Source organism: Melanostigma gelatinosum, assembly GCF_949748355.1.
Source record: "Melanostigma gelatinosum genome assembly, chromosome: 17".
Lineage (NCBI taxonomy): Eukaryota > Metazoa > Chordata > Actinopteri > Perciformes > Zoarcidae > Melanostigma > Melanostigma gelatinosum.
In genome coordinates, this window is record NC_136650.1 from 9879806 (window position 1) to 9905840 (window position 26035).

The 26035-nt window shown below is 40.2% G+C and overlaps 2 protein-coding genes across 2 annotated transcripts; one reads left to right on the forward strand and one right to left on the reverse strand.

Moving 5' to 3' along the window:
- Nucleotides 1–4774: 4774 nt before the first annotated feature.
- Nucleotides 4775–8554, reverse strand: LOC306791137 (1-phosphatidylinositol phosphodiesterase; the record flags this gene model as incomplete). The annotated part of the gene is made up of 5 exons (XM_079287763.1): nt 4775–5152; nt 5251–5821; nt 6319–6370; nt 7310–7392; nt 8550–8554. 5 exons carry the CDS (start codon nt 8552–8554, stop codon nt 4775–4777), a joined length of 1089 nt encoding a protein of 362 aa, XP_079143889.1.
- Nucleotides 8555–15259: 6705 nt separating this feature from the next.
- On the forward strand, nt 15260–17081 carry LOC306790979 (protein rapunzel-like). Its single transcript, XM_079287547.1, has 2 exons — nt 15260–15343; nt 16281–17081. The coding sequence occupies exon 2, from the start codon at nt 16335–16337 to the stop codon at nt 17019–17021; it is 687 nt and encodes a 228-aa protein (XP_079143673.1). The 5' UTR covers nt 15260–15343; nt 16281–16334; the 3' UTR covers nt 17022–17081.
- The last annotated feature ends 8954 nt before the right edge of the window (nt 17082–26035 follow it).

A 26035-nucleotide genomic window follows, 5' to 3' on the forward strand; every position in this document is an offset into this window, starting at 1 on the left:
CTCTTAAGGCAATTTATCAAAGCTCCCTGAGGAGCCATACTTTATATGACTGTTTTCTCATATGCAGTTGCACTCCCCAAAACCTGTAAACAGACAAGACACTGATGTGTGAAATCGGTGAAGTTCCCTCTCTTGGAGTGGGCCGTTTAAAATACTGAGTAATATTATTTTGAAGTTTTTAAAAAGGTAACAGTAAACCATGCAAAGACAATACATCCAAGGTGAAATCAGCGATCTGCTTCAGTAAGAATGTGGTTTGAGTTGTGTGACAGTTGAAGTGGGTTTGTGATGCAAAGGTTGACAAACCCACAACCCAGAACAGGATGTTAACGCAAACTGATGCAACGTGCGTCTGCAGCAGCACGCCACCCTGTGACAATGATACACGGCTGCTTACGGTCCTCATGTCATGCTGCCATTTCTGATACGTTTTTAATTTATTGTGTTCCCAGTATCTTTGGTGAATGACACAATGAGACGGTCACAGGAAAAACGGGAGAGTAATTTTTCCGGAGTTACAATTATTTCCCACTGAAGGAGTCATATTTAATCATTTTGGAGTGTAATTACTTCCAGTAGCCAGTAGAGTGTGAGTAAATATTCAGAATAAAATATATTGGCGTAAAACAGCGTGACCACGCCAACAACGGTTCCTTAAGTTGCGTTTCTGCCGCCATGACACCTCTGGCTACACTGGAAAGAGTTGACGTTTTATGGTACGGAAGAGCTGAAGTGAGGAACAGACGGCATTTGAAATAACATGTCAGGTAAGGTCATTCGTTTTGGTTAACTTCATGTGTGTAAGGTACATTGTGTAGCAACATTGCAGCTAACCTAACGTTACTTCACGATTTGCATTGCCAGATATGAGCCGTAGCTTCTGATTGTTCGCGTTACCAGATGCTAACATTAGCTTCTAGCTTCTAACACCTGGATTAAAGTCTCAATAAAGTAGTATTAGCTAACACGTGTAGTTTACTCTGAAATGAGCTCTGTAGATGGACTGTGTTTCGCTGCAGTTCATCAGCACCCTGGTCGATGCAACATGTGTGTTGTACTTCACTCTGTTGACCGCTAAAACTCGCTGGGCTTGACATTGGCACGGGCCACTCGCGAAGTGCGGGTAGAATTCCGCAGCATAAGCTGATTGATCTGTTGCACTGTGGCATGCTAGAGACGGCCAAGTCGGAGACAACCAGGTGAAGTTGACATTGTTCAAGATGAGACAACTCGTTACATTTATGATGCTGTGTTCACACCAAACGCAGTAGATTACATACAAAGTCTATGCACAGACACTATGAGACTGGAGTGACGCGAATTGGCGATTCAAGTGAATGAACAGGTCCCTTTAGTACAGCGTAATAAAGACGTGCTTAAAATGTCCCTCGTTTTTATAATGAAATAGTTTACCCTTGTGGAGACATACTATTAGTCCATGCATCATGTCTTTCTAATGTTGGCTTACTATGGTATTACTAATGTTGGCAGTCAGCTGTTTCTGATAATGAAACTAATTTAATTGTTTTTGTCATGAAGGATGCAGCCTGTAAGAGTGAAGTACAGAGATCGTCAGAAGTACATTTGTTATGAGCGGCAACTAACCTTCAAATCATTTTTGGATTGTGGTGAGTGAAAAATATTGCACACACTAACCTGTGGAACAATACACTTGGGATGTCACTCTACGTTTTGCAGAACTGAAAGTCTTTTTCCTGGAATAGCAAAGGTCTGCATGGAACACTAAGTCAGTTTTGGGATTACAATGTTCAAGTGAAGATAGCCTTCTGATTTCTGTCTGTTATGTTTTTCTGCAAATACACAACCGATTCATCACTAAGCTTGTCCCTTGCTATTTTGTCTTCACAGTTGCCAAGAAATTTGACCTTCCAACCTTGGACTTAAAAGTCTATGATGAATCAAAGACCGAAGTTGATGAGGAGGTGTTTGAGTTTCTACTAAAGAAACAAGACTGTGCTGGAGATTTGTCTAGTTACTTATTAGCTTATAACTTCATATTTATCTGTACGGCTTGGTCAATCTAACATGTTTTGAATATGCAAGACAATTTAATATATCTGAGTTGGTTTTTTTAAAAACTTATTTAGATATTTTGAAATCCTCTCTGCTCACCCTTTCCACCATTTCTGGAACTGTTGTGGGCATGATACAATGTGAAATATTTGCATTCCTCTAATAATGGATGTGTGCACTTATATTGTCTTATAGTCACATTGTTAATCACATTAGTTTAATGTTAATATGATTTCTAGATTATTTGAGCTCCCCTTCATGCTCCTCCTTTGCAAGCTTCAGTGGAGACAATGACAGGGACTCGGACGACACCACTCTATTGCAGCATAGTCCTGCTACAAGACAAAGAGATGAGGGAAGTCATCTAGCTCAGGTAAGCTCTGCAGTTTCCCTTGCATCCTTTCTGAAGGTTTAAAAAAAATGCCAAGGTTGAACGGTAAATGGCTGAATAACTGAAGTTGTAAAATTATGGCCATTCTGTTTTACAATACTTGATGTCATTATTGTTTTAAACGTTTCATGGTGTTCATTTTTGTTCTTCCCACTTAGATGATTGAAGATATCCTGAAGAACAAACCTGGAGGAGAGAGAGGATCATGAATGAGTATGCCCGAACAAAAAGCCTAACGGATGCCAGAAGACGTGATATGGTCAAGATATTGGTCGCACATATGACAAGTGAACATGGGTATGTTGTCATGTTATTATTACATACCTGCACTCCTAATACACATGTGTCTTGAATTGACACAGTACAACACCCCTCTTTTAGCAGGTGGAATTTACACATCAATACGCGTTAAAGAGGACTACGCAAGGGGCATCACTACCTGTACCCATACCTGGCCGATCCTAGGAGCAAGTTTGGCTATGTAAGTACATTAAAACGTCTAACCTATTTACTTTTCACTTGCTTGGAATGTAAATATTTCAACTGCTGTTTTACAGATGGGTAGTGTTTTTATTTCAAATAAAGATCTGTAAACATTACTGCATGGCAACAAGGGCTGTCACTTTTTGAACATTTGTTTGAATGTAATTAACATTCAAACTCTAATGACTCATTTGAATAAAAAATGTACAGTCTATATCCACAGCTGACTGTTTAACGTAGTTTACTTTGTCAAGAGTAAACTACTAAGAGAGGGGAAAAAGAAGACCTGCAGTCAGTCACAAACACTAACGGGTATGTGTGAAGTCTAATTCATAATGCATGATGAGGGAATAATCATATAATATATATATATATATATATAAATATATCCTATTTTTCTTCTGGAGACGTAAGTGCCTGCATGGCCATCCTTGCAGAGTTTTTCAAGCCTTATTTATATCTTAGGACACAATATGATATACTAACCCAGTAATTGATAAAAGTGCCACCACTATTACAGGTGGTCCAAAAGCAGAAAGAGACTCATTCAGAGTGGAAAACGGGCTAACCACAGAAAGCCTGTGCTGCGAGGCCATTGCGCTTATGAAGCATACAGCTGATGAAGCAACTGTGAAGGAGAAGATGAAGCAGACCTTTACCTATCGCCAAGACATGGTTCAAAGCCGTGGCCTCACACAGACAGCCGATCTTCAAGACCTGGTTCAAAATGCTGGATGCACAACAGACGTGGAAAATGGTATGCTAAAAGTAAAGGATCATAGTTATGGAAGAGAGAATAGTTTTTGAATGAAAAATGGATTGACTGTTCGCTTGTAGTAAATGCTTATTTATGAATTTTTACTTCCAGGATGGGACAGTGACATGTCATCCATTTTGGTTCTTGTCCACCTTCTACCACCATCACCACATGGCCGCAAGAGACCAGGAAAACTCTCAGCCAGACAAGCCAGTGACCGTCTTGTGAAATTCATTAAGGTGAGGTTACAGTTCAATTAAACCAGAAAAACGTCACTGTTCTGTCCCCTTTTCTAAACCTTTCAATCCTCTTTTTAAGATTATGGTCAATTAAGACATTTCCTTAAACTGACTAATTTTACAGCTGACTAATTCATTATTTTTTCTGTCACAGACTGGTACGAGCATCCAGGGGCATCTGGACGGCATCGTGGAAAGCCTTCAACCATACCTGCTAGCTGTGGGGACCCAGACGAGTCTGATTCACAAATACTTCACACCAAAGGTCCAAAATGTATTCTGTAAAATATGTATGGATACATTTGTTATAAAAAATAATAAATTGTGCTTTGGTAAACACTGATATCTGATTTATTTAACTTGTTGGGTTTAATGATAACCTTCCAGAGTAAGTTCTCACAGGTTTTAATCATAATTTAGTTCGATATGGAGTGGAATATAGTTAGATTTGGAGTGGAATATAGTTCTATATGGAGTGGAATATAGTTCTATATGGAGTGGAATATCGTTCTATATGGAGTGGAATATAGTTCTATATGGAGTGGAATATAGTTCTATATGGAGTGGAATGGCAGTAGAGTTGTTTTCATTTTATGCTACACAGAGTAAATTATCATCTAGAGTTAAATACAAACACTGAATCGAGTAAAAAATACTCTGAATCATTAACTCTGAGGCAAGAGTAGATTTTACTCTATATAGACTGGGACCAAATGTATTTTATTGAGTACAATTTTTTTCAATTTGAGTAAAATTTACTCCGACATATTTACTGTGTACAAGTAGTAGGGTTACAGCTATAACTGCAGTAATTGGTGTCCATAATGATTGCATTGACCAGTCTACTCTTCCCTCGTGCTTGACTTTGCCTCAGACATTAACATATTCGATCAACTTCTTTTTCAGTGAAGAAAGAATATTTTTCAAACTTGCCTTGTCAAATACTGTGTTAATGGCCTTTCTGCTCTTTTCTGCCTCTTTCAGTTGGAAGTCAATGATCATTTGAATAATTGGAGCAGCAGGGAAGTCCATGCATACAATTCCAAGGCGCTGGTTCAGGTCCGTCTTGGCCATCAGGTAGTCGTACAGCTGTGGGTTGACCCGCTGAGCGACGGCTCTGGGGTACGCAAACAAACCAGCTCCACTGCTGAAGGTGAGAAAGATCTGGGTCCGGTTCCCTGCAGGTGCAGCCTCCAGGTGCTCGTAGACGCTCTGCCATTTCTCCTTTACATGAATAAGTGTGGGTACCTGCAGGGAACAGCAAAAACAATCATTTTGATTCTTTCTACATTTGTATGCAGTTTTCGAAAACTGAACAAAATAGTTTGAATAATATGTTTTCGTACACTCCAGTCATCGGCTATGTCCAAGGAACCATAGCGCATCCCCAGGTCTGGCCCGGAAAAGTCTTGCAGAACGATGAGCTTCCCTCGGGCCTCTCCCATGGTCGGCACGAGCCGGCTGTGCCACAGCAGGTCCCAGTTGACGTAGCGTTGGATGTAGTCAACCACAGCGGCGTAGATGTCATACGTCTCACTGTACTCCTCCCTCACGCGCATCAGCACCGTCTCACTGGGATACTCTCCGAGGAAGTCGGCCACGCCCTCCAGCACGTGGCCGAAGTGCGCCCACTGATAAGACACCCCGTGATGGATGGTGAGGTTCCCCTTGACGTGACGGACGCGGACGTCTAGGAAGCGGATGCCGGCTCGGAGCTGGGAGGCTAAGCTCCAGCTCTGGCACTCGGCGTAAATGCCACCGTACAGAGCCATGGTGTTGTGGGAGCCCGGCATAGTGACCTCAGACAGCGGCTGATCATCGGGGATGCTTGCCATCCAGGACGGGTTGAGGAACTCCGGGTTTCGTGTGTCATCATAGTCAGGTCTCTGAATGGCACCGTGACTCCAACCAATGATTCTAAAAAACAACAGAAGAATTGTCTTTGAATAGATTTTTCTTGTTCTCTGAGAATGTCGAAGGTTGAGCGTCTTATTGTTCATGATGTTTTAAAGCCCTATAATATATGTAATTTATATAACTATAACTGTCAATAGTGGTGATGAAAATACTTTTATATGTTTAAGAAATGTCTAAGTTTAAAGACTTGCATGGCATTAGTTTTTGGATTTCTTGATCATTGGTATAATAAATAATAATTTGTAATTGAATATAATTTAATTGTGTATGCTTTTGTACAGCTTAGTTTGTGTGTTTTTGTTTTTGAATATTCATATTTATTTCACATGTATCTATATTGTATTTCATATATGTTAAAGCTTAAAGCCTTAGATTGTTTTGGCTTTGAAATTAACAGTGTTTTTCCTCCTATTCATTGTTTGTTTGTGAATGAATACATTGGTATTTAGTTTGTTAGAATAATATGTTATCAACGGACACATTTTCAATTTACTCACCCAACTAGCACCAACAGCTTGATTAACATCTTCTGCATTTTCACAGGAGCTCCTGTCGTGGCAAAATGAACAGGATGAGATGACAAACTGGGGTTGCCAACCAGCGGGAAGTGTTTTAATAAGAACAAGCCAACATCAACAAGTTCAGTATATTGAAAACGACTCCCAATGCACTGTTCTTCACAGCTCACTCTTATAGTCAAAATTCACGCCCCTTCTGTTGTGTTGCATCATTCAAACCTGTCTGTTCAATCAAAACAGGACAAAACAGGACACACAATTTGGGCATGTTCCTATTTTGTTCAGGGCACACAGAACACAACTCCATGTACAGAGATGTTTTGGTGCACTTTGATAGATGAATCACTCTTTTATCTGGCCCTGTTTCCCAAAACGATGCTGAGAACCAGAATAACAATTTATGTAACTGTTTACGTGTGAGCCCAAATGAGTTCAGTTCAGTTCAAAGTTATAATGCTGATTTTCTTCTACACTCCTCTGATCAGCTCTGAATATCAGCAGAGGCAATGGCAAGACGAATACAACTGAGGTCAGCAGTTAGTTAAATGTAATGTCAACAACAAATTGGCCAAAAAGATGATATTTTAACTAGATAAATAAATTATCACTGGTCAACAGAACAATCACGAGCAGTAATCAAAACATATTTACATTTATGAAGATGAGGCAGCACATCGTGGCTAGAACTTTAGGTATATCAACATTTGTTTAATGTCTGTTGAGAATAAAACAATAAAATTACAAATTAATTCTCTCACAGCCTAACATGCACCTGCCGATTACTGAAGAAGAAAAACACTTTCCCTTCATTAAAAGTATGTCAGCCAATATACACACAAACAAACAACAATCCGATTCCGGTCTGAGCTGAGAACGACCTCATCTCACCCCTCCAGGCCATTTCAATGGCAGGCTTAAACCTTCCTAATCCCAAAACTGAACCAAACCGTCCACTGCTGCAGCGTCAAACCTGCTGATGTGTGGATGTGCTGCTCTTGTCCGCTCCAGTTCATACCTGAAACCAGAAGGTGTCCGTCCGGTCCGGTCCGGTGCCTGGGGAAAGAGAGAGGGGAGTGGAGGGAGTCAGAGGCAGAAAGACAGAGGCAACGTGTCGACCTGTGATGTTATTGTGGGAAATACCATAGAGGAGCAGCTGAGCTCTACGTTACAGAGCAGGGGAGGGAGGAGAGGGTTTTGTGTGTGTGTGCGCGCGCGCGGTATTCATCTGATCACGTTCCTCGTTATTTTGTGGTTCAGAAACACAAAAAAAATGTAAAAAACAACTCGAATGGATGGATGTCGTGTTGGGGCTTCTAGCAGTGTTACAGGTTTCTTTCAGGCCACGTTGAGGATGTTGGCCTTGCTATAACATTTCTATAGTACAGAGTCTTATTTTGAAATAATACAACTCAATGTGTACAGACGAAAATAGAACATTTTATCTGGTCAGTAGAGTGATTTTATAAAGAAAAAAACATTTTAGTTACAACAGCGTTCAGTGTTTGTCTCTGTGCATCAACCACAGGTGAATGTTTTCCCACACTGTTTCTTATCAGTGAGTGAAAACCACCAAAATAGCCTCAACATTGATTAGACGTGTGATAATACAAATGTCAATAGATAACTTGTGTAGTTTGATGTAAAAAAAAAAGAAAGAAAAAAATGTAAAGTCGTAAGGTCTACACAAATATCAGGCTATGTGACAGTTTGAATGAATAGAAAGGTTAAAGGGAAAAATAACAGAAACACTGAGAATATCGAATACCCAACAAGGAGTATATTGTATTTTGTAATTATGTTGTGCAATTAAGTCTTGAAGTTGACATACAGATTCAGTTGGTTTGGTCATGAAGAACCGACATGTGACACATAAAAGGTGTTTGTCTTCAACCTGTTGTTCACGAAGCCACCCACAAACTGGCTGTTTCATCTTTGGAACTTCAACAGGAGATTTTCACATCATCCAGCAGGGGCATCCTCAGTCTGTTGCTTTTCAAACAAAGAACAATAAAGTGAGAAAGGTGTGAAACAAGATCACAGTGATCAACTTGCACTTCAGTTAGACTTTGAAGAAGACACAGCTGTTGCCCAGATGTATGTATTCTTGCTAATTGGATGGTTCAGGCTGAGCAGCGTGCTCCAGTTTCTCTTCTCTCCCAGGTTAAAATCCAGCTAGTACGAAAAGAAGTTTGTGAATTTGAAAGGTTTACCGCATTTGTATTATTTGGATGTACTTTAAATGTCCTACTGTCTGAGTGACACCTTTATGACAAATGTGCTTGATATTCAAGTTTGTGGACGAGCATCCCCACAGAGTATTTCATCCCTCAGAGGACACCGACTGAGGCAGTGTGAGGTCCTGAGCTCTTGGGGTCAGGGAAAGTGTGTGTGTGTGTGAGAGAGAGAAAAGTCTGCAGATGTTTTCCTGTGTTCACATCACTACTGGGAAGTAAAATGTTACAGAACAGATGTGTCCTTGACCTGTTGAATAATATTTAGTGAGCTGTCAATGATTATAAACAGAACAGAATAGAATTTCCTGCCGTTTTTATGAAATAATCAGGCCAGGTCAATTCATGTTAACACTGGGAACTAATCACGCCTTCTTTGACTTTTACAAGAGCAATGCAAACATCCATTTCTGTTAAATATACAGTAAAGCTAATGTAAAAAGGGAAATGTGTTTCTCAGCTTAAAGCTATTGATACACTATCCACTATCCTGTTGTCAGGAACTGTTTAGACAGTGGCGTTTATTAATTTGACATTAATTAATTTGGTTATTGTTTGCTGTTAAAGCATCTAGCCAAGTTGATATAAGATATTTTGAGTTAAGGGTCCTTGGTGTGCAGGAAGATGAGGAGGAGGCGGAGTCACGTATTGCTGTGTGCCACAATTTAATTCTTTATACTACCACCAGATGACACCAAAGAGATACATCTTCAAAACCTGGCTTTAGCTTTTAGTGCTCCTACAGAACAAGTAGAAAAGGCTTTAAACAGTTTGTAAAGCACTCCAATACATGCAGATTATGTTTTATACAAATGATAAATTAAGAGTTTGTTGTTATTTTATATTAGCAGGGCATAAATACTAGGGGTGGGGGAAAAATCGATACAGCAGAGTATCGCGATATTTTGCGTGCCGATATTGTATCGATACACGGACGCCAAGTATCGATCTTTTATTATATAAACTATTTTTTTTTTTAAATAAAAGATTTTTTTTTTTTTAGAAAAATCAAATCAATTGCTTTTTCAGTCCACTAGATGGTGCTGAGTTGTTTTCTGGTGAGGTCAGCAAAGGTCCCGGGTCAGTGTGATTGGTAGGAACCAACCTCGACGTCCACACATCACAAGTTATACTGAGTTATATAACTCTTATATCCTACTTATATAAGTTATAGTTCATATACTGAGTCCACACGTTTGCATTTAGTTAAGTTGGACTATGTAGTAATACAAACAGTTGAGTTTGTCAGGTTCATGCAACATTTATGACATTGTTGGTCAGTCTGTCTGCTTGACAATCATATTCTTCCGCAATAAAAATGATTGAAATGAGATGAACATACTGAAAACTTTATCTTATTCGATAAAACACGTTGACAGTTTTCCTTTGGGGACATCATTTGAAGTTGAAAAAAGTAATAAATCGCAATATATCGCAGTATCGTGATAATATATCGCGGGACCTCTGGTGATTCCCACTTTATACTAAATAACACAAAAACAATCAAATTAAAACTAAAGGATTTGATTGAATAGAATTTCAATAAAGTCTCATGTAGAAGGTAGAAACCTGACTTGAAAATGGATTAGTATTTTGTATCCGAAACTATGGACGGACACACACACACGCATACACACACACCCTCCTCCAGAACAACCAGCTCTTGATGCTTCTGTTGAATTGCATTGTGTTCCTCTCAGCCTCATTCTCTGCATACCTTTCGTGAGCTGTACTTAAGGAATGTGCCGCTTACAGTTTCTTGTGCCCTTTAGTTGCACCTTGTATCCTTATTGTGTATTTGTGGTCACTATAATTATTGCTATTTTATTTACAAAGACTATGTGAAAGGGTGAATGAGATGCGAACAGTTACGGTCGAAAAGCGTTCCATCAGTGCACTCCAGTCCCATTTATATGTTCGGACTGCTTCATGTCACACGCCAACAAGTGCTGGTGCATTTTAAAAACAATCACTGTGGAAACTGATCCTTTTCTGTGACACTGTGTCTGGAAAGAAATGTTGATGTTTAACAATTTGAAACGTTATCTTTAATGGTGTGAGCACTGCAAACGAAATTCAATGTATCTCCATTCACTTGTATTTCCCTTCATTAAAAGTAAACTATGGACGGACACACACACACGCACACACACACACACCCTCCTCCAGAACAACCAGCTCTTGATACTTCTGTTGAATTTCATTGTGTTCCTCTCAGCCTCATTCTCTGCATACCTTTTGTGGGCTGTACTGAAGGAATGTGCCGCTTACAGTTTCTTGTGCCCTTTAGTTGCACCTTGTATCCTTATTGTGTATTTGTGGTCACTATAATTATTGCTATTTTATTTACAAAGACTATGTGAAAGGGTGAATGAGATGCGAACAGCTACGGTCGAAAAGCGTTCCATCAGTGCACTCCAGTCCCATTTATATGTTCGGACTGCTTCATGTCACACGCCAACAAGTGCTGGTGCATTTTAAAAACAATCACTGTGGAAACTGATCCTTTTCTGTGACACTGTGTCTGGAAAGAAATGTTGATGTTTAACAATTTGAAACGTTATCTTTAATGGTGTGAGCACTGCAAACGAAATTCAATGTATCTCCATTCACTTGTATTTCCCTTCATTAAAAGTAAACTATGGACGGACACACACACACGCACACACACACCCTCCTCCAGAACAACCAGCTCTTGATACTTCTGTTGAATTTCATTGTGTTCCTCTCATCCTCATTCTCTGCATACCTTTCGTGAGCTGTACTGAAGGAATGTGCCGCTTACAGTTTCTTGTGCCCTTTAGTTGCACCTTGTATCCTTATTGTGTATTTGTGGTCACTATAATTATTGCTATTTTATTTACAAAGACCATGTGAAAGGGTGAATGAGATGCGAACAGTTACGGTCGAAAAGCGTTCCATCAGTGCACTCCAGTCCCATTTATATGTTCGGACTGCTTCATGTCACACGCCAACAAGTGCTGGTGCATTTTAAAAACAATCACTGTGGAAACTGATCCTTTTCTGTGACACTGTCTGGAAAGAAATGTTGATGTTTAACAATTTGAAACGTTATCTTTAATGGTGTGAGCACTGCAAACGAAATTCAATGTATCTCCATTCACTTGTATTTCCCTTCATTAAAAGTAAACTATGGACGGACACACACACACGCACACACACACCCTCCTCCAGAACAACCAGCTCTTGATACTTCTGTTGAATTTCATTGTGTTCCTCTCATCCTCATTCTCTGCATACCTTTCGTGAGCTGTACTGAAGGAATGTGCCGCTTACAGTTTCTTGTGCCCTTTAGTTGCACCTTGTATCCTTATTGTGTATTTGTGGTCACTATAATTATTGCTATTTTATTTACAAAGACCATGTGAAAGGGTGAATGAGATGCGAACAGTTACGGTCGAAAAGCGTTCCATCAGTGCACTCCAGTCCCATTTATATGTTCGGACTGCTTCATGTCACACGCCAACAAGTGCTGGTGCATTTTAAAAACAATCACTGTGGAAACTGATCCTTTTCTGTGACACTGTCTGGAAAGAAATGTTGATGTTTAACAATTTGAAACGTTATCTTTAATGGTGTGAGCACTGCAAACGAAATTCAATGTATCTCCATTCACTTGTATTTCCCTTCATTAAAAGTAAACTATGGACGGACACACACACACGCACACACACACCCTCCTCCAGAACAACCAGCTCTTGATACTTCTGTTGAATTTCATTGTGTTCCTCTCATCCTCATTCTCTGCATACCTTTCGTGAGCTGTACTGAAGGAATGTGCCGCTTACAGTTTCTTGTGCCCTTTAGTTGCACCTTGTATCCTTATTGTGTATTTGTGGTCACTATAATTATTGCTATTTTATTTACAAAGACTATGTGAAAGGGTGAATGAGATGCGAACAGTTACGGTCGAAAAGCGTTCCATCAGTGCACTCCAGTCCCATTTATATGTTCGGACTGCTTCATGTCACACGCCAACAAGTGCTGGTGCATTTTAAAAACAATCACTGTGGAAACTGATCCTTTTCTGTGACACTGTGTCTGGAAAGAAATGTTGATGTTTAACAATTTGAAACGTTATCTTTAATGGTGTGAGCACTGCAAACGAAATTCAATGTATCTCCATTCACTTGTATTTCCCTTCATTAAAAGTAAACTATGGACGGACACACACACACGCATACACACACCCTCCTCCAGAACAACCAGCTCTTGATACTTCTGTTGAATTGCATTGTGTTCCTCTCAGCCTCATTCTCTGCATACCTTTTGTGAGCTGTACTGAAAGAATGTGCCGCTTACAGTTTCTTGTGCCCTTTAGTTGCACCTTGTATCATTATTGTGTATTTGTGGTCACTATAATTATTGCTATTTTATTTACAAAGACTATGTGAAAGGGTGAATGAGATGCGAACAGTTACGGTCGAAAAGCGTTCCATCAGTGCACTCCAGTCCCATTTATATGTTCGGACTGCTTCATGTCACACGCCAACAAGTGCTGGTGCATTTTAAAAACAATCACTGTGGAAACTGATCCTTTTCTGTGACACTGTGTCTGGAAAGAAATGTTGATGTTTAACAATTTGAAACATTATCTTTAATGGTGTGAGCACTGCAAACGAAATTCAATGTATCTCCATTCACTTGTATTTCCCTTCATTAAAAGTAAACTATGGACGGACACACACACACGCACACACACACCCTCCTCCAGAACAACCAGCTCTTGATACTTCTGTTGAATTTCATTGTGTTCCTCTCAGCCTCATTCTCTGCATACCTTTTGTGAGCTGTACTGAAGGAATGTGCCGCTTACAGTTTCTTGTGCCCTTTAGTTGCACCTTGTATCCTTATTGTGTATTTGTGGTCACTATAATTATTGCTATTTTATTTACAAAGACCATGTGAAAGGGTGAATGAGATGCGAACAGTTACGGTCGAAAAGCGTTCCATCAGTGCACTCCAGTCCCATTTATATGTTCGGACTGCTTCATGTCACACGCCAACAAGTGCTGGTGCATTTTAAAAACAATCACTGTGGAAACTGATCCTTTTCTGTGACACTGTGTCTGGAAAGAAATGTTGATGTTTAACAATTTGAAACGTTATCTTTAATGGTGTGAGCACTGCAAACGAAATTCAATGTATCTCCATTCACTTGTATTTCCCTTCATTAAAAGTAAACTATAGACGGACACACACACACGCACACACACCCTCCTCCAGAACAACCAGCTCTTGATACTTCTGTTGAATTTCATTGTGTTCCTCTCAGCCTCATTCTCTGCATACCTTTTGTGAGCTGTACTGAAGGAATGTGCCGCTTACAGTTTCTTGTGCCCTTTAGTTGCACCTTGTATCCTTATTGTGTATTTGTGGTCACTATAATTATTGCTATTTTATTTACAAAGACTATGTGAAAGGGTGAATGAGATGCGAACAGTTACGGTCGAAAAGCGTTCCATCAGTGCACTCCAGTCCCATTTATATGTTCGGACTGCTTCATGTCACACGCCAACAAGTGCTGGTGCATTTTAAAAACAATCACTGTGGAAACTGATCCTTTTCTGTGACACTGTGTCTGGAAAGAAATGTTGATGTTTAACAATTTGAAACGTTATCTTTAATGGTGTGAGCACTGCAAACGAAATTCAATGTATCTCCATTCACTTGTATTTCCCTTCATTAAAAGTAAACTATGGACGGACACACACACACGCACACACACACCCTCCTCCAGAACAACCAGCTCTTGATACTTCTGTTGAATTTCATTGTGTTCCTCTCAGCCTCATTCTCTGCATACCTTTCGTGAGCTGTACTGAAGGAATGTGCCGCTTACAGTTTCTTGTGCCCTTTAGTTGCACCTTGTATCCTTATTGTGTATTTGTGGTCACTATAATTATTGCTATTTTATTTACAAAGACTATGTGAAAGGGTGAATGAGATGCGAACAGTTACGGTCGAAAAGCGTTCCATCAGTGCACTCCAGTCCCATTTATATGTTCGGACTGCTTCATGTCACACGCCAACAAGTGCTGGTGCATTTTAAAAACAATCACTGTGGAAACTGATCCTTTTCTGTGACACTGTGTCTGGAAAGAAATGTTGATGTTTAACAATTTGAAACGTTATCTTTAATGGTGTGAGCACTGCAAACGAAATTCAATGTATCTCCATTCACTTGTATGTCTAATCCTTGGCAAATATAATGCAATTCATCTGCTTGTCTTGATAACAAAATATGTCTTCTGTAATTTGGGTGAACGGACACTTTACACCCTTGTGTCCTGTGAACGTAACTGCCAAAAGACTTTATAAAATGTATGTCTGGACATGAAATAATGGAATATTATCAACTTTGCTATGTTTTTAAATTCAGTTTGAAACGTAAGGTGAATAAAGTCTTCACAGCATTATCAGTGGAACTCAGAAAGTGATTGTTTCCTGGTTATAAAGTGAGACATTGTCTAATAATAGCTGGTATCTGGTCAACCATTGATTGGAAGGTGTGGAGTAAACAACACAATGAAAAGCTTACCCTGTCATTCACTGCATGTGATTAAAGCTGGCAGCCAGTGCATCTGGAGGAACTCCCCTCATCCAATCAGCACAGGCCATGCATGAGTCACTTCCTTGTGCTCACTCCCTTATTTTGCAGGAAGGGATGTCCTTATAAACTGGGGAGGACAATGATGGAAAGGAAAGTCAGACGGCTTCAGTAGATGGTGATTCTGGCTGTTTAATCTCTGGTGAGTAAACATCTTTCATATCGTTGCTTTCTAATCTCTGACCTGAAGGATGTTTTAAACTCTGTGTGATAACTGAGGCAGCTACCGATGGATGAAATGAAAGGAAAAGATGGTTGATTCATGTGCATGTGTGGGACTGTGAATCAGGAAATGAGAGAAACAGGCTCTAAAACAAACAAAGTAATACATCCCCAGCTAATGTTCAAGGTGCCAAATAGCCACTGGAGGTTACCTGAATTGATAAAGATGATGAAACAAAGGTCACCACATGTAACCATTTGTTTATTTCCTGTCTTTATTGTGTTACTAGGAAGACACACTCACTGTGGTCCCTGAGTTATTTTTCCTGCAGGACAACATTGTGAAGGATGATTAATGTCGAAACTACGAGAAAGATGCATCACAGATAGCTTTCGGTCAGAAACTAGTTGTAGATTTCTATCATGCTGAAATTAAGTGCTTTTTTTATGAACAATATGTCAAATTATTTCTCAAAACACTTTGTTTAATAATGCCAACAATGTAACCGGTGTGTATAGTTTCTGGTTCTCATTTTATGCAACTAAACTAAATATCTTTCATGTTGTTTGGACATAAGAAGCAATTCTAATTCACAACAGATGAATCAATAACAAAACCATTGTTTACTTTAAGCCCAAGTTTCCTCCTCATGATGAAGCTCTGTGTATCCCTGCAGGCAACATGAGCCCGCATGTTGCCAGTAACATTAGACTGTAACAGGACACCTTCTACAACATGACTTTTGTGCAGCAGCTGGTGACATGTGGGCTGTAGCACCGGCAACCTGAGAGTTAGCCATGAGCGTCATTTTTAGGGTATTGCAAAGATCCTCTGTGCACAGATTCAGTCTAAAAGACATACTAGATATATTTGTGATCTACTTTAAACATATTGTTTTGTTTTTTTCTCTCCCCAGCCTATAAACCTACTTTGTGTCGAACATTATCGTGGCAGAGGAAAAGCAGCAGTAATGGCTGATGCAGAAAAGATCACGAAAAATGTAGTCAAGGTGCTGTTCTTCGTGGAAAATATCTTCTCCTTCGCCGAATCCATCGACCCCATCTTTGGCATAGTCTCCTCCCTGGTTAGGGTGGCTCGCAAGGGCCTTGATGCGAACGAGGGCCACGCTCTAGACAAGGAGTTCCAGCCGCTCCACTCCAAACTGGAGACCATCTCTATGAAGAACCAGCAATGCCTGAGGCAGATCCGCATTGACGAGGTGAACGAGACCTATGGCAAGTACGAGGAGTACATTAAGCACCAGTACACTGCCTTCAACAACATGGTGGCACAGGTGAAGAACGATCCGGACAACGCCCAGCGCTACATGGAGGCCTTTCAGAAGATTTACGAGAGGGACTTGAGCGATATGAGCCTGGATGTGTACTACCGCGGCGTGATGGGTACCAATCTACGGTTTGCAAGACCCCTGCTGAAGGTGTACCTGGACAACTGCGACGGCGACCGGGAGGTCATGGAGCGCCGCTGTTCACACATCACCCACCTGTTCCACGTGGGCCTCATCGCCCTCATGGCCTACACAGCTGTTACGGAGGACGACGAGGACGGGGTGCGGAAGAAGTGGGGCGAGAGGGTGAAGGACATCCAGGACAAGATGGAGGAGGTGCTCAGCCAGTGCAAAGACAAGTCGTCCTGAACACGGGGCCAATGTCTACTCTCAGCTGTGGACCAATGAAAAAAAGACAAAATCTCTCTCTCTCTCTCTCTCTCTCTCTCTCTCTCTCTCTCTCTCTCTCTCTCTCTCTCTCTCTCTCTCTCTCTCTCTAAAACCAAAGCCATGCTTTTATTATCATTCTTATTGTATCAACATTGTGTATCGTTGTTTTTGTTTCAAAGAGACCACTGTATGTTTCAGTTGCTTTGTTACTTGCCAATATATGCTGAAGTTTTGTACAATCTCTTAAATTAAAATGCACTTATTATTCGTCGATAAAGTTGTATATTTGTGAAGTCCATTTCATCCACACTAAAACCAACAATCTATATTTAAAAAAACAAAACACGAGTAGCAGTACAAGTTATGAGGGTGTACATCACTATAGCTCTGGATTCAACATGGATGAATACTTTGTGCCCATACAACACAAACAAACCGCCCTCTATAAATAACAGCTCTTCATACTTCTGTTGACGATACCTAATGTTAAACCGAGTTACATGAAACTGCTTTCGAGATGACACAGATAAACAATAAACTCATGAAAACTATTTGATTCCATTCCTTACCTTCAATGTTGAATATTACTCGTGGTAGAAAGATGCCTGTCAACAGGTAATATGGTTTGTGTCTAACAATATTTAAGGAAATTCAATACGGGGAACGACTTTATTCAGTCTTTGTCCTGAAGTAAGCTGTGGAAACTGATCCTTTTCTGTGACACTGTGTCTGGAAAGAAATGTTGATGTTTAACAATTTGAAACGTTATCTTTAATGGTGTGAGCACTGCAAACGAAATTCAATGTATCTCCATTCACTTGTATTTCCCTTCATTAAAAGTAAACTATGGACGGACACACACACACGCATACACACACCCTCCTCCAGAACAACCAGCTCTTGATACTTCTGTTGAATTTCATTGTGTTCCTCTCATCCTCATTCTCTGCATACCTTTTGTGAGCTGTACTGAAGGAATGTGCCGCTTACAGTTTCTTGTGCCCTTTAGTTGCACCTTGTATCCTTATTGTGTATTTGTGGTCACTATAATTATTGCTATTTTATTTACAAAGACTATGTGAAAGGGTGAATGAGATGCGAACAGTTACGGTCGAAAAGCGTTCCATCAGTGCACTCCAGTCCCATTTATATGTTCGGACTGCTTCATGTCACACGCCAACAAGTGCTGGTGCATTTTAAAAACAATCACTGTGGAAACTGATCCTTTTCTGTGACACTGTGTCTGGAAAGAAATGTTGATGTTTAACAATTTGAAACGTTATCTTTAATGGTGTGAGCACTGCAAACGAAATTCAATGTATCTCCATTCACTAGTATTTCCCTTCATTAAAGGTAAACTATGGACGGACACACACACACGCACACACACACCCTCCTCCAGAACAACCAGCTCTTGATGCTTCTGTTGAATTTCATTGTGTTCCTCTCATCCTCATTCTCTGCATACCTTTCGTGAGCTGTACTGAAGGAATGTGCCGCTTACAGTTTCTTGTGCCCTTTAGTTGCACCTTGTATCCTTATTGTGTATTTGTGGTCACTATAATTATTGCTATTTTATTTACAAAGACCATGTGAAAGGGTGAATGAGATGCGAACAGTTACGGTCGAAAAGCGTTCCATCAGTGCACTCCAGTCCCATTTATATGTTCGGACTGCTTCATGTCACACGCCAACAAGTGCTGGTGCATTTTAAAAACAATCACTGTGGAAACTGATCCTTTTCTGTGACACTGTGTCTGGAAAGAAATGTTGATGTTTAACAATTTGAAACGTTATCTTTAATGGTGTGAGCACTGCAAACGAAATTCAATGTATCTCCATTCACTTGTATTTCCCTTCATTAAAAGTAAACTATGGACGGACACACACACACGCACACACACACCCTCCTCCAGAACAACCAGCTCTTGATACTTCTGTTGAATTTCATTGTGTTCCTCTCAGCCTCATTCTCTGCATACCTTTTGTGAGCTGTACTGAAGGAATGTGCCGCTTACAGTTTCTTGTGCCCTTTAGTTGCACCTTGTATCCTTATTGTGTATTTGTGGTCACTATAATTATTGCTATTTTATTTACAAAGACTATGTGAAAGGGTGAATGAGATGCGAACAGTTACGGTCGAAAAGCGTTCCATCAGTGCACTCCAGTCCCATTTATATGTTCGGACTGCTTCATGTCACACGCCAACAAGTGCTGGTGCATTTTAAAAACAATCACTGTGGAAACTGATCCTTTTCTGTGACACTGTGTCTGGAAAGAAATGTTGATGTTTAACAATTTGAAACGTTATCTTTAATGGTGTGAGCACTGCAAACGAAATTCAATGTATCTCCATTCACTTGTATTTCCCTTCATTAAAAGTAAACTATGGACGGACACACACACACGCACACACACACCCTCCTCCAGAACAACCAGCTCTTGATACTTCTGTTGAATTTCATTGTGTTCCTCTCATCCTCATTCTCTGCATACCTTTCGTGAGCTGTACTGAAGGAATGTGCCGCTTACAGTTTCTTGTGCCCTTTAGTTGCACCTTGTATCCTTATTGTGTATTTGTGGTCACTATAATTATTGCTATTTTATTTACAAAGACTATGTGAAAGGGTGAATGAGATGCGAACAGTTACGGTCGAAAAGCGTTCCATCAGTGCACTCCAGTCCCATTTATATGTTCGGACTGCTTCATGTCACACGCCAACAAGTGCTGGTGCATTTTAAAAACAATCACTGTGGAAACTGATCCTTTTCTGTGACACTGTGTCTGGAAAGAAATGTTGATGTTTAACAATTTGAAACGTTATCTTTAATGGTGTGAGCACTGCAAACGAAATTCAATGTATCTCCATTCACTTGTATTTCCCTTCATTAAAAGTAAACTATGGACGGACACACACACACGCACACACACACCCTCCTCCAGAACAACCAGCTCTTGATACTTCTGTTGAATTTCATTGTGTTCCTCTCATCCTCATTCTCTGCATACCTTTCGTGAGCTGTACTGAAGGAATGTGCCGCTTACAGTTTCTTGTGCCCTTTAGTTGCACCTTGTATCCTTATTGTGTATTTGTGGTCACTATAATTATTGCTATTTTATTTACAAAGACTATGTGAAAGGGTGAATGAGATGCGAACAGTTACGGTCGAAAAGCGTTCCATCAGTGCACTCCAGTCCCATTTATATGTTCGGACTGCTTCATGTCACACGCCAACAAGTGCTGGTGCATTTTAAAAACAATCACTGTGGAAACTGATCCTTTTCTGTGACACTGTGTCTGGAAAGAAATGTTGATGTTTAACAATTCGAAACGTTATCTTTAATGGTGTGAGCACTGCAAACGAAATTCAATGTATCTCCATTCACTTGTATTTCCCTTCATTAAAAGTAAACTATGGACGGACACACACACACGCATACACACACCCTCCTCCAGAACAACCAGCTCTTGATACTTCTGTTGAATTGCATTGTGTTCCTCTCAGCCTCATTCTCTGCATACCTTTTGTGAGCTGTACTGAAAGAATGTGCCGCTTACAGTTTCTTGTGCCCTTTAGTTGCACCTTGTATCCTTATTGTGTATTTGTGGTCACTATAATTATTGCTATTTTATTTACAAAGACTATGTGAAAGGGTGAATGAGATGCGAACAGTTACGGTCGAAAAGCGTTCCATCAGTGCACTCCAGTCCCATTTATATGTTCGGACTGCTTCATGTCACACGCCAACAAGTGCTGGTGCATTTTAAAAACAATCACTGTGGAAACTGATCCTTTTCTGTGACACTGTGTCTGGAAAGAAATGTTGATGTTTAACAATTTGAAACGTTATCTTTAATGGTGTGAGCACTGCAAACGAAATTCAATGTATCTCCATTCACTTGTATTTCCCTTCATTAAAAGTAAACTATAGACGGACACACACACACACGCATACACACACCCTCCTCCAGAACAACCAGCTCTTGATGCTTCTGTTGAATTTCATTGTGTTCCTCTCAGACTCATTCTCTGCATACCTTTCGTGAGCTGTACTGAAGGAATGTGCCGCTTACAGTTTCTTGTGCCCTTTAGTTGCACCTTGTATCCTTATTGTGTATTTGTGGTGACTATAATTATTGCTATTTTATTTACAAAGACTATGTGAAAGGGTGAATGAGATGCGAACAGTTACGGTCGAAAAGCGTTCCATCAGTGCACTCCAGTCCCATTTATATGTTCGGACTGCTTCATGTCACACGCCAACAAGTGCTGGTGCATTTTAAAAACAATCACTGTGGAAACTGATCCTTTTCTGTGACACTGTGTCTGGAAAGAAATGTTGATGTTTAACAATTTGAAACGTTATCTTTAATGGTGTGAGCACTGCAAACGAAATTCAATGTATCTCCATTCACTTGTATTTCCCTTCATTAAAAGTAAACTATGGACGGACACACACACACGCACACACACACACACCCTCCTCCAGAACAACCAGCTCTTGATACTTCTGTTGAATTTCATTGTGTTCCTCTCAGCCTCATTCTCTGCATACCTTTTGTGGGCTGTACTGAAGGAATGTGCCGCTTACAGTTTCTTGTGCCCTTTAGTTGCACCTTGTATCCTTATTGTGTATTTGTGGTCACTATAATTATTGCTATTTTATTTACAAAGACTATGTGAAAGGGTGAATGAGATGCGAACAGCTACGGTCGAAAAGCGTTCCATCAGTGCACTCCAGTCCCATTTATATGTTCGGACTGCTTCATGTCACACGCCAACAAGTGCTGGTGCATTTTAAAAACAATCACTGTGGAAACTGATCCTTTTCTGTGACACTGTGTCTGGAAAGAAATGTTGATGTTTAACAATTTGAAACGTTATCTTTAATGGTGTGAGCACTGCAAACGAAATTCAATGTATCTCCATTCACTTGTATTTCCCTTCATTAAAAGTAAACTATGGACGGACACACACACACGCATACACACACCCTCCTCCAGAACAACCAGCTCTTGATACTTCTGTTGAATTTCATTGTGTTCCTCTCAGCCTCATTCTCTGCATACCTTTCGTGAGCTGTACTGAAGGAATGTGCCGCTTACAGTTTCTTGTGCCCTTTAGTTGCACCTTGTATCCTTATTGTGTATTTGTGGTCACTATAATTATTGCTATTTTATTTACAAAGACTATGTGAAAGGGTGAATGAGATGCGAACAGTTACGGTCGAAAAGCGTTCCATCAGTGCACTCCAGTCCCATTTATATGTTCGGACTGCTTCATGTCACACGCCAACAAGTGCTGGTGCATTTTAAAAACAATCACTGTGGAAACTGATCCTTTTCTGTGACACTGTGTCTGGAAAGAAATGTTGATGTTTAACAATTTGAAACGTTATCTTTAATGGTGTGAGCACTGCAAACGAAATTCAATGTATCTCCATTCACTTGTATTTCCCTTCATTAAAAGTAAACTATGGACGGACACACACACACGCATACACACACCCTCCTCCAGAACAACCAGCTCTTGATGCTTCTGTTGAATTGCATTGTGTTCCTCTCATCCTCATTCTCTGCATACCTTTCGTGAGCTGTACTGAAGGAATGTGCCGCTTACAGTTTCTTGTGCCCTTTAGTTGCACCTTGTATCCTTATTGTGTATTTGTGGTCACTATAATTATTGCTATTTTATTTACAAAGACCATGTGAAAGGGTGAATGAGATGTGAACAGTTACGGTCGAAAAGCGTTCCATCAGTGCACTCCAGTCCCATTTATATGTTCGGACTGCTTCATGTCACACGCCAACAAGTGCTGGTGCATTTTAAAAACAATCACTGTGGAAACTGATCCTTTTCTGTGACACTGTGTCTGGAAAGAAATGTTGATGTTTAACAATTTTAAACGTTATCTTTAATGGTGTGAGCACTGCAAATGAAATTCAATGTATCTCCATTCACTTGTATTTCCCTTCATTAAAAGTAAACTATGGACGGACACACACACACGCATACACACACCCTCCTCCAGAACAACCAGCTCTTGATACTTCTGTTGAATTACATTGTGTTCCTCTCAGCCTCATTCTCTGCATACCTTTCGTGAGCTGTACTGAAGGAATGTGCCGCTTACAGTTTCTTGTGCCCTTTAGTTGCACCTTGTATCCTTATTGTGTATTTGTGGTCACTATAATTATTGCTATTTTATTTACAAAGACTATGTGAAAGGGTGAATGAGATGCGAACAGTTACGGTCGAAAAGCGTTCCATCAGTGCACTCCAGTCCCATTTATATGTTCGGACTGCTTCATGTCACACGCCAACAAGTGCTGGTGCATTTTAAAAACAATCACTGTGGAAACTGATCCTTTTCTGTGACACTGTGTCTGGAAAGAAATGTTGATGTTTAACAATTTGAAACGTTATCTTTAATGGTGTGAGCACTGCAAACGAAATTCAATGTATCTCCATTCACTAGTATTTCCCTTCATTAAAGGTAAACTATGGACGGACACACACACACGCACACACACACCCTCCTCCAGAACAACCAGCTCTTGATGCTTCTGTTGAATTTCATTGTGTTCCTCTCATCCTCATTCTCTGCATACCTTTCGTGAGCTGTACTGAAGGAATGTGCCGCTTACAGTTTCTTGTGCCCTTTAGTTGCACCTTGTATCCTTATTGTGTATTTGTGGTCACTATAATTATTGCTATTTTATTTACAAAGACCATGTGAAAGGGTGAATGAGATGCGAACAGTTACGGTCGAAAAGCGTTCCATCAGTGCACTCCAGTCCCATTTATATGTTCGGACTGCTTCATGTCACACGCCAACAAGTGCTGGTGCATTTTAAAAACAATCACTGTGGAAACTGATCCTTTTCTGTGACACTGTGTCTGGAAAGAAATGTTGATGTTTAACAATTTGAAACGTTATCTTTAATGGTGTGAGCACTGCAAACGAAATTCAATGTATCTCCATTCACTTGTATTTCCCTTCATTAAAAGTAAACTATGGACGGACACACACACACGCACACACACACCCTCCTCCAGAACAACCAGCTCTTGATACTTCTGTTGAATTTCATTGTGTTCCTCTCAGCCTCATTCTCTGCATACCTTTTGTGAGCTGTACTGAAGGAATGTGCCGCTTACAGTTTCTTGTGCCCTTTAGTTGCACCTTGTATCCTTATTGTGTATTTGTGGTCACTATAATTATTGCTATTTTATTTACAAAGACTATGTGAAAGGGTGAATGAGATGCGAACAGTTACGGTCGAAAAGCGTTCCATCAGTGCACTCCAGTCCCATTTATATGTTCGGACTGCTTCATGTCACACGCCAACAAGTGCTGGTGCATTTTAAAAACAATCACTGTGGAAACTGATCCTTTTCTGTGACACTGTGTCTGGAAAGAAATGTTGATGTTTAACAATTTGAAACGTTATCTTTAATGGTGTGAGCACTGCAAACGAAATTCAATGTATCTCCATTCACTTGTATTTCCCTTCATTAAAAGTAAACTATGGACGGACACACACACACGCACACACACACCCTCCTCCAGAACAACCAGCTCTTGATACTTCTGTTGAATTTCATTGTGTTCCTCTCATCCTCATTCTCTGCATACCTTTCGTGAGCTGTACTGAAGGAATGTGCCGCTTACAGTTTCTTGTGCCCTTTAGTTGCACCTTGTATCCTTATTGTGTATTTGTGGTCACTATAATTATTGCTATTTTATTTACAAAGACTATGTGAAAGGGTGAATGAGATGCGAACAGTTACGGTCGAAAAGCGTTCCATCAGTGCACTCCAGTCCCATTTATATGTTCGGACTGCTTCATGTCACACGCCAACAAGTGCTGGTGCATTTTAAAAACAATCACTGTGGAAACTGATCCTTTTCTGTGACACTGTGTCTGGAAAGAAATGTTGATGTTTAACAATTTGAAACGTTATCTTTAATGGTGTGAGCACTGCAAACGAAATTCAATGTATCTCCATTCACTTGTATTTCCCTTCATTAAAAGTAAACTATGGACGGACACACACACACGCACACACACACCCTCCTCCAGAACAACCAGCTCTTGATACTTCTGTTGAATTTCATTGTGTTCCTCTCATCCTCATTCTCTGCATACCTTTCGTGAGCTGTACTGAAGGAATGTGCCGCTTACAGTTTCTTGTGCCCTTTAGTTGCACCTTGTATCCTTATTGTGTATTTGTGGTCACTATAATTATTGCTATTTTATTTACAAAGACTATGTGAAAGGGTGAATGAGATGCGAACAGTTACGGTCGAAAAGCGTTCCATCAGTGCACTCCAGTCCCATTTATATGTTCGGACTGCTTCATGTCACACGCCAACAAGTGCTGGTGCATTTTAAAAACAATCACTGTGGAAACTGATCCTTTTCTGTGACACTGTGTCTGGAAAGAAATGTTGATGTTTAACAATTCGAAACGTTATCTTTAATGGTGTGAGCACTGCAAACGAAATTCAATGTATCTCCATTCACTTGTATTTCCCTTCATTAAAAGTAAACTATGGACGGACACACACACACGCATACACACACCCTCCTCCAGAACAACCAGCTCTTGATACTTCTGTTGAATTGCATTGTGTTCCTCTCAGCCTCATTCTCTGCATACCTTTTGTGAGCTGTACTGAAAGAATGTGCCGCTTACAGTTTCTTGTGCCCTTTAGTTGCACCTTGTATCCTTATTGTGTATTTGTGGTCACTATAATTATTGCTATTTTATTTACAAAGACTATGTGAAAGGGTGAATGAGATGCGAACAGTTACGGTCGAAAAGCGTTCCATCAGTGCACTCCAGTCCCATTTATATGTTCGGACTGCTTCATGTCACACGCCAACAAGTGCTGGTGCATTTTAAAAACAATCACTGTGGAAACTGATCCTTTTCTGTGACACTGTGTCTGGAAAGAAATGTTGATGTTTAACAATTTGAAA

Coding starts and splice junctions, on each gene's coding strand:
- LOC306790979 (XM_079287547.1), top strand. CDS start 16,335: ATGGCTGATGCAGAAAAGATCACGAAAAATGTAGTCAAGGTGCTGTTC.